This window comes from Cyclopterus lumpus, chromosome 22 (assembly GCF_009769545.1).
Source record: "Cyclopterus lumpus isolate fCycLum1 chromosome 22, fCycLum1.pri, whole genome shotgun sequence".
Taxonomy (NCBI): Eukaryota; Metazoa; Chordata; class Actinopteri; order Perciformes; family Cyclopteridae; genus Cyclopterus; species Cyclopterus lumpus.
In genome coordinates this window covers 18,969,564-18,979,400 of record NC_046987.1, presented here as the reverse complement: position 1 = coordinate 18,979,400, position 9,837 = coordinate 18,969,564, and the positions used below count along the sequence as shown (strand labels likewise).

The window sequence follows — 9,837 nt, the reverse complement described above, 5'->3', positions numbered from 1 at the left end:
TCTGTACGATTCATGCGTTGGGAGGGATTACTTTTTCCCAGCATCCCTGTTGCTCGTGCACAATCATTGAAAGAGACAGTTTTTTTTTTTTTTTTTTTGCCAAAATCTTATGGAAGGAATTGATTTATTTTTTTTGCAACTGCCTCAGAATAAATCTCTTTTAACACGTTGAGCTAAATATAGTAACTTAGCACCCTGCATGTACACACACACACACACACACACACACACACGTGGTCTATAGCTCACCAGGGTGTAGGCCAGCAGGGTTCCTATGGACATCATCTCGATGAGGTCTCTGAGGCTTACCAGGAGGGACAGCAGGGCAGCCAGGAAGCCCGACACCACACAAGCAACAGCAGGGGTCTCTGTGTAGGAAGACACATTGGCCAGGAACCTAAACACACACACACACACACACACACACACGCGCGCGAGTTGATTGAGAGCTCAGTTGCACACAACCATTTAGATTGAGCAGCCAAATAACTGTGTGGACTGACTTAAAGAGCAGGCCGTCCCCCGCCATGGCGTAGATGACCCTGGGCATGGGGAACAGGGAGCCCAGGAGGGACACGGTGAGCCCGGCTATGGAGCCCACCGCCACGATGTACTTTGCGAACATGCAGCCGTGCACGGCAAACATCTCCATGAGCGGGGCGTCCGCGTCGATCTCATCGAACGGCACCATCAGAGTCAGGATCACAGAAACCTGGACGGGATAGAACGAGTGTGTTCGTTAATAAAGAGTTCGGGTAACCTGGTGTTCAGCCTGAGGTGTTGCACACGTTCTGTAGAGAAACTCTACGAATGTGCTTTCTGTGAAAGCTAATCTTTCATTTTTAAAGTGAAAAATATATATTTATGTGTGTAGAATGTGGCATCTACAGTGGTAGTATTTAAAAAACGATGTGGAAGACGCCAATGCAGGTCACTTTCCTTAGAATTTTATATTTTTTCTTTTAAATAACGTAAAAAAGCATCAAAGAAAGTTCATGAAGATCGTGTGACGTGATTGAAAGCTCCAGAAAAAAGCTACTGAATGGAACCCTCAGGGTCAGAAAATGAACTTTGCACTTTTTTGAGCTTTTAAAAGGACAAAGAACTGCAGCCACCTCCACCTGCTGATGAAGACCATGTGATGTGAAGGAAAGCTCCGGAAAAAGCTACTAAATGTGCCTCGGAGTTGAACCCCTGAGCTCCGTCCTGACGGCCTATAGCTTTACACCGCATCACATGCAGAGTGCTCGTTGGTAACGCTTCCCTCCCTCTGTGTGTGCATGTGTGTGTGTGTGCATGTGTGTGCATGTGTGTGTGTGTGTGTGCACGTGGGTAATCATGCAGGGCCATCTGTCACGGACACTGTTCATGCAAAAGCGAGGCCTTTGCATGAACAGATTGCGTAAAAAAAAAAGAAAAGAAAAAGGGTAGACCTCACAAAGAGGAAGACATATAGATAGATAAATCTCTATATATATATAGAGGAAGATATATAGATAATTTCCTCCTTTAACCCGTTGTCCAATGTAAAGGGGAATCCGACCTCTCTGCCCTCTTGAGAGAATACGATGTACTGACTCATTAGCGTGGATGTGAGGAAATTCATCATGGAAGGTCTCATTTTAGTTTGATGGGTGTTTTAAAGTGTGTGACGTGTCATGTGCTTAATGGTTAAAGTGACCTTGAATCTTAAAGTAAAGGAAGATGGAGATTAAGAGACTTTGTAGCACAAGAGAAGAGGGTTGTTTGGAGAAACAGATGCAACTGGGGAGAGAAAGAACGAGGAAGACGAGGTGTTCAGAGACAAGTAGAAGAGTTTTTGAAGTTCGGTGCAAGCTTTTTTGGCCCCCGAGGCGATGTCGAAAAAAAAGAAACAAAAACTCTCCCTCCTGATAGGCCGCTGCTGCGCTGTACCCATAGCAACAACCGAGTCAAAAGCTCTGGTAGAGCTGAATATGTAAAGATTAGTTGTGAGACACACACGCCCACGCAGTTGGAGTGCTGTTGTTTGATCTTTCCATCCTCGTGTCAGACACTTCTCAACGTTATGGGGCGGCGCGTCTTGTATTGGAAAGAACTCGAAAAAGGCGTGAAGATGAAGAATTATGAATTTAAAAAATGTAAATGAATGAGTACGAAAATGACCAAAATATATACTCAGGGACAAAAGAATGCTTCGTCAGATTTATGTTTTATTTTTATTTAGTTTAAGTACTTTTTAATTTTTTAATTTATTTTATACACTTTATCCACTTTATTCTATTTCTACTCCGTCTGTATATATAATATTCTTCTTGTTTTTACTCTTTTATCTTATTTCTGTTATTATACTACTTGTTTTTTACTTATTACTGTGAGCAATGCTGCTGTAATCCTGTAATTTCCCCACTGAGGGACTAATAAAGGATTATCTTATCTTATCTTATCCTATCTTATTATTTTAAATCTGAGTTGTCGGAGACTGCATTTTCATGATTTGTGTCCCCTACATTTTTATATATAAAGACATGAATATATTGATCAGTGGATGGAGTGACGGTTCTATAGGAAGTGGAATTTTGGGGTTGCTAATTCAGTTTTATTATTATATTTATGTGTATGAATTACAAACTGCTGCTGGAGAGAGTGAGCCAGGTCATTATCTCACCTCATTACCACGCCGTGCACGCCCCAAAAAATGATACTTTGAGTATATCGTGCCACGGGGGGCCAACAAAAGGGACACAAATGACGCGATAATCAATTTCCGTGGTCTTCAAAGGTAAGAACTCACAGAGACGTAGGCGGTGAGGCAGGTGATGAGTGAGGCGGTGATGGCGTACGGGATGGAGGTGTTGGGGCTCTTGGCCTCCTCTCCGGTTGTGGCGATGATGTCAAATCCAATGAAGGCGTAGAAACAGGTGGCTGCGCCCTGCATCACCTGGAACAGAGCAGACGTACGGGAAATAAAGACGGGGTCCTTTGTGTGTGTGTGTGTGTGTGTGTGTGTGTGTGTGTGTGTGTGTGTGTGTGTGTGTGTGTGCGCGTGCGTACCCCCGACCAGCCGAAGGGCAGGAACTTCCCGTCGTCCCAGTTGTCCCCGTTGACGAAGAACAGCCCGGCGATCATCATGAACACCCACACGACGAGGTTGATGACGTTCAGCACGTTGTTGAAGCCCACCGAGTTCTTCACGCCCAGAGCGACGATCACCGTCACCAGCAGCGCGATGAGCAGCGCCAGCAGGTCCGGGTACGACTGCTCCCCTTTACCTACGGGGGGGGGGGGGGGCGGGGGGGGGCACGGATATTAGAGTTGGACACGTCGCACCTGTGGAATCACAGCTCCTTGGTGGTTGAGTGTAAGTTTTAAAAGGCTTTTTTTTTCAATGCATTCTGTTGCCCTGCATAACTTAACGAAAAAAATATTATTATGTTGAGACACAACATGCATCTTGAATATATTTTTAGTGCTAATTTCCAAGATCTACGTTTATACCGACAGGCCCGAATGTTACATCTTATTTCAGAACTTTCAAGAGCATTTTATTTTATTTTTTCTACTTTTCACACACAAAAACAACCTCGTATTCTTCGTTTTTTGTTCATTTATTTTTGTGGCCAGTTAAGTGCACGAGAGTCAGCAGTGAACGTATTTAAAAAGTCAGCTGTCGGGTCTCGAAATGTTGTGTTTTCTTCTAACAATTAGTTTAATCTGGCTCAGCATTGCCAAAATGTAATATTTACACTTATATTCGCAACATCAGGTACAGTCAACTGTCAACCGAACTAACGAATCACATTACATGGCACTGCATCATAATATGAATAATTATACCGCCCGTGCACAGGAAACGTTATAAATAAACACAGGTGGTCACACACACACACACACACACACACACACACACACACACACACTGACGTCTATCTCCAACAAGGAAAAGGAACAGCTGTCCGCGCTGCTCGTCATGTGACCGCGACCACCGCTTTGGGCAGCGTTCAACAGGAAGAGGCTGTCAGGGCGGTGCCACCCGGATAGAGGCAGCTGGCACACACACACACACACACACACACACACACACACACATTAGATGCAGCGCTGCGCCACATTAGCGGACATCCCCATCAGTTTGGAAATCTGTGTGAGTTTAAAAAGTCTGATGCCGGTTGGCTCATTTCCCAGATGACGTTACGTTCATTTGTATAACATGAACTGTCATGACGAGAGTTTATTAACATCTGTCAATCACTCCAGGAGGACTCAGGGTGCCTGGAAAAAAATCAATCAATCAAAAATATAAAAGATGTGCCGAGATCATATTCTCTCCCCTGTTAATAGAAACACCTTCTAGTCGCTATAAACTGCTGTCCATATAGTCAGCTATTTCCAAGGTATATGAGTATAGATAAAGAGCTTTATTTGCTGACTATCAATTATGAAACAGCGTGAATTCCTTAAACCATCCCTACCATATTGCATGTATGACACATGACCTCCGTCTCATATTAATCCGGTTTAATTACCGGTTTTCATCGTAAATCGTCGTCCTAGTAAAGCTCCCGGCTCGCCCCACTCACCCAAACCCCTGAGCGTCCCGATGTGGGATATCATGAAGTCGCTGATGCTGTGATTGGCCAGCGAGTCCGCCATGCTGCTGAGGGCCGACGCCCCCGCCGCCGTGCCGATCAGGTACTCCAGGATCAAGTTCCAGCCGATGAAGAACGCCACGCACTCGCCCACCGTCACGTAGCTGTACGTGTAGGCCGAGCCCGTGGTCTTAGGCACCCGCACGCCAAACTCTGCGTAACACACCCCTGAGAGACGGAGACAAGGCGTCCATCACCGTGATGGGGCTGTAGCGTATGTATGCATGGAATATTGATAGGCACATTAAGGCGGTACTCTAATATCCCCCCCGAGGGCCTTTTCTATTACAGCGTTGCCCGTATAATGTCTTTGCCCTTGTTTCTAAATGCATAGATATTAAAAGGCTGTTCATAGAAATCATACTGCATCAGTGTAATGGGGGAAACGTACGACAGCCGCCTTCATACCGGAGGCCCTGCACGATGTTATAATCAGCGTCGTGACTAGAGAGCTCACCTGACAGGATGGAGGCCACGGCGGCGATGATGAAGGACACGATGACCCCCGGGCCGGCCATCTCCTTGGCGACCAGCCCGGAGACCACGTACATCCCCGTGCCGACGCAGCTGCCCACGCCCAGCGACACCAGGTCCACCGTGGACAAGACGCGCGCCAGCCGGGTGCCGTGCGAGCTGGTGCCCGACGCGGACGCGGACGAATCCAGCATGGACTCCACGGGTTTGGTTCTCAGGACGCGGGACGTGAAGGTGTTCCACGACGAGCGCCATTGCACCCTCCTGAGCTTCTCGACCAGACCGGTCATGGTTGAGGTCAAAGGTCAAGGGGTCAAGAGTCAAAAAAGGGAAGTTCTCTCTTTAAAAATGTTTTCCTTTTCTTTGTACTTGTACTGTTTCCTCGTGAAGGAGGTCGTCGCTCTCTGCGGCCTCTCTCTCTCTCTCTCTCTCGTCGTTTTTCGTCCTGGTTCAGTGGAACGTCGTCTTAGTCGTTCCCCGCATGGCGAGAGAGAGAAAAGTTATCTGGGAAAAAATAAATACATTTAAAAAATTTAAAAAAAAAGGCTGGCTGGTGTGATTTTTCACGTGCATTACGCAATCTACCTGAATGTGGAAGCAGCTAATTATCAGTCCTCTCCCTGCAGCCCTGTTGCCATAGCAGCCGAACTCATTAGCGACGACAACAGAGGCAAACATTGTTGTAAGGGGGGAGAGGGAGCGATATCGGTAATCATGTGTAGTTGCAGGTCTACTGAACCTTCACATAACTGTACATGCAGATTGGCTTTTATGGTTTTATTCAATTCTACAGGACTGTGTATTTTAACATTGTAGTAAATGTAGCATACGTGGTACTGAAATACTCTACTTGAATACATCTTTAAAGTATTTCAGGTTACCTTTACTCACTACATGAGTGTACATACAAAAAATTGTCGAAAATAAGAAAAACTAACCTGGTAATTTGTCTAATACTGTAGCTGCAATGCAACTTTCATATCTCCTCATATCATGACGGCGATTCAACCAAATAAGTGAAACGTGCAGCTGAATCAATCAATACCTTTTGCACAATTACAAACAATAGAACATATTCAAACTGCAGCGGCTTCATTGTACTTTTCAACAGTGTCTCTGATGTCATATTTCAACTGCTATTGAAAAGAGAGCTATGATAGTCGTCAATTACAGCTCTCTCTCTCTCTCTCTCTCTCTCTCTCTAACACTCACTCATTCACCCACTTTGAACAACAGGCGCCTGTAACTGATCAAACACACACACACACACACACACACACACACACACACGCTCACGTCGCCTCTCAGCTGTAACACGACCCACTCAAACCACGGCTGTAATTACCCGGCTGTTTAACCAGGAGTGGGCCGCTGTTGTCTCTGCACTCAGCGCGAGTGGGGAAGCAAGTGCAGAGAGGGAAGGAGCTTCAACAGGTGTGTGTGTGTGTGTGTGTGTGTGTGTGAGGGGGGGGGGGGTTATCAAACCCGTCACGAGGCCACCTCACAGGTATCCTGATTGCTCCGTGATGAAACAAGTCAGCGGAGACGCGCCAGTGAGCGTCAGCCATCGTCAGTGGGTTCAATGCCACCTGGAGCAGTCTTTACGGGGTTATTGAAAATGAAATGTGTAATATATTATTGCAGAAAGTAACGTGTATTTTTTCAGGCAATATAATCTTGGCAAAAAAACGGCAATTTTAAGAAGTAACAGAAAATGTAAAAAAGCTAATGTTATTTGCTATGAACAGAATACACAACACTCTCCTCCAGTTGGGCTTCGTCAGTGTGTGTGTGTGTGTGTGTGTGTGTGTGTGTTCAACAGCTTTAATTAAAGTAACTGTCACCTGTGGACGTATCCAATCACGCTCCGTAAACTCAGGTGAAAAAATAAAAGCGGAGCAGCTCGGGGACCAAATGGTCTCCGTTTTGAGATTGTTATGTTTACGAGATGTTTATGAGCTCCGTCATCTTTCTTTTTTTCAATGCGTCTGTGACATTTTAATATTCTCCGGCTATTTTTCATGGACAGTGACCGCCGCCCGCTCCGTGTTTGAGCTGTTTGAACAGTCGCAGGTCAACAAACACGGATATATATATATATAGAGGACTGTTTCAACAACCTGAAATGATTGAAACTAAATAACATTTGATATTAAATCAGGAATCAATAAACACCTAAAAAATGTGTTTTACTGTAAATATAATTTAAAGCATGACAAAGAACTGGACAAACATAAATATATGTAATATATGTAAGTTCCATATATATATATACCGGACTGTACATATATATATATATATATATATATATATATATATATATATATATATATATATATATATATAGAGAGAGAGAGAGAGAGAGAGAGAGAGAGGACTGTTTCAACAACCTAAAATGATTGAAACTAAATAACATTTGATATTAAATCACTTAAAAAGCCAACGTGTTTTACTGTAAATATAATTTAAAGCATGACAAAGGACTTCAAATATATGTAATATATGTAATTAATTTCTTATATATATATATATATATATATATATATATATATATAAATAAACTGCTAACTCATCATACTAGGAGGTCAGTATTACAGTCGTCAAGAGCTGCAGCACTAATCCAGTATGGATCAAGACCCACCGCCAGGTATATATCATATTCATGCTTTGTGATTTAAATCATCATCCAGATGAAGATTCTAAATGTGTAATTTCCAATAAATTATAATAAAATGTAATATTATAAGTAATGTTGCAGACAACCTTCTGTACTTTTGAACATTTTGGAAAAAAATCTGCTTTGCTCCTCTCGCCGAGTTCGATTAGAGGATCAATAAACCACCAAGAAAGCAAATATTTACCAAAAAAGTCAAACTATTTCTTCTTGTTGCAGCAGGTTAAACATTTCCAACCTACAAAACTAAAGTAACCGATGTTGCACGTCTATTTTATTTTTTTTTAAAAGAAGCTGCATGCATGCATGCAATGCCTGGTTGCTTCTGCACGTGTGCAAACTAGCACGACACACACCTGTGGTTCAAACATGCTCGTGCGCACATCGTGTGTCTTTATGCAAATAGACGACAATAACTAAATAAAAGGAGAACATTTAGAATTTCTGAATGATTGTAATAGGTGAAAAAAAGGGTTAGTTTGGAGCCTTGTTTACCTGCTAGAACAAAAACAACCGGTACGGCCCACGATTGGGGCATCTCTAATGGCATTTCATTCATTTTTTATAAAAAATGTTTTACTCCACTGGCATAGCTGTCGGGAAATGGGCGAGAAAAAATGGTGTAGGGACATTTCTAAATGCCAGATCACTGCACTCTGATGGACACAAACCCGCTCTACAGGCGTCTGCGGTGGCAGCTGCTACGTATCCAATGGCCGCATGTGCACGGTGTCCAGAGCTTTAAATGGAGGAAAAATCACCAGCGGCGCCGTTAGCTACTGAATTATTTAATATAGCGCGGGGGCGATACGTTTTATATTTAAACACCGAGACGCAGGATTTCCTCATATTGCTGCTGCCGTTTTCATTAGGAGAGAGACAGACAGACAGAGGGCCGATGGATGTGTACACAAATACATTTGGTAAATCTCATGTGAGCCCGGCTTCACACAGACGAGCAGTGTAATAGAATTCAGACGAGACCTTTCTTCAATATCATATCACTAAGCGATACACCCCCCCCCCCCCCTCCCCCTCTCCCATTATCTGCTCTGCGCCGCCGCCGTTTAAAGATCAATAGTTGAATCCCCGTCATCATAATCATCACCGCCACCTCTAGCATCTCCGTTTTAGTGTTTCCTCCTCCAGACGAGAGGGGCCGTCCACCCCGGCGTCTAATCAGCCGTGACTGAGCCCCCCCCCCCTCCGCCCCTCCCCCCCTCCCCCCTCTCTGAGTCCAACCCCCCATGCCAGCGTCTGAATTAATGGATGAATAACTTGATTGAGCTCTCGTTGCTTTTACAGTAAGTGCCGCATGGGCTTAATAAGGCTGAGAGCCCTTCGGATTCACTCTGGCAACGGGCTCGCGCTGCACCCGACCGCCGCGAAAAGCCAAAAAGAACCCAAAGGGCGGGACGGGAAGGAGCCGAGTCATCGTCGAGGACATCTCACTTAACCACTTTATAAAGCGAAATAAACCGACACGCTTTAAACTCAGATGTGCAACGTGTCGAATGTTTGACCTGCTTAAGGTCCACGGTGCGGCCCACTAGCACGTCGATCTGTTTGTTGGATGAAAGACGGCTAATCGGCCATTTTTGTTCTTTCGGCGATTACGATATCTTTTCTTTTGTCGGTCAGTTGGGTTTTTTTTCGTGCTTTTCCAAGATAGAAATAGTGATACATATTTGCCGATGACGTGTGCATAATTCACGTGAGTGTGCACAGTGTTAAGATTTATGAGGCGCTCCATGGGGTGCTCGCAGCACCGTGCAGTCACAATAAACGTGATAATAAATGGTTATCGATCCATAATACATATCCACGCTCAGTTAATCGCATTCATTAGGCCTTTGTCCTCCGTCGGCTGAACATCGTGTTCTTTAAAAGTCAAGAGGCGTGACATCATTATCGTGTTAACGATTGTTTGACGCGTCGTTTCCTCCAACGCGGCACGCTTACGATACGGAAAAAAATACGTTAAAAAACGTGTTCAATAAAAGAATAAAATGACACGATCCGGTTGAGGAGTCTTACAGTAATTGTCTGGTGACACGGTGG

At 44.3% G+C, this 9,837-nt stretch overlaps 1 protein-coding gene across 1 annotated transcript in view; it reads right to left on the bottom strand.

Annotated features, from left to right (window-relative positions):
- slc7a14a (solute carrier family 7 member 14a) overlaps positions 1-5,392 on the bottom strand; it is a 7,065-nt gene extending 1,673 nt beyond the window's left edge. Inside the window, exons 1-6 of the mRNA XM_034562650.1 lie at positions 5,086-5,392; positions 4,560-4,796; positions 3,034-3,251; positions 2,774-2,920; positions 504-712; positions 250-397 (exon numbers count right to left, since the gene is read on the bottom strand). Of these exons, the coding sequence (XP_034418541.1) occupies positions 250-397; positions 504-712; positions 2,774-2,920; positions 3,034-3,251; positions 4,560-4,796; positions 5,086-5,392 (1,266 nt within the window). The remainder of the gene's footprint in view (positions 1-249; positions 398-503; positions 713-2,773; positions 2,921-3,033; positions 3,252-4,559; positions 4,797-5,085) is intronic.
- Between the last annotated feature and the right edge of the window lie 4,445 nt (positions 5,393-9,837).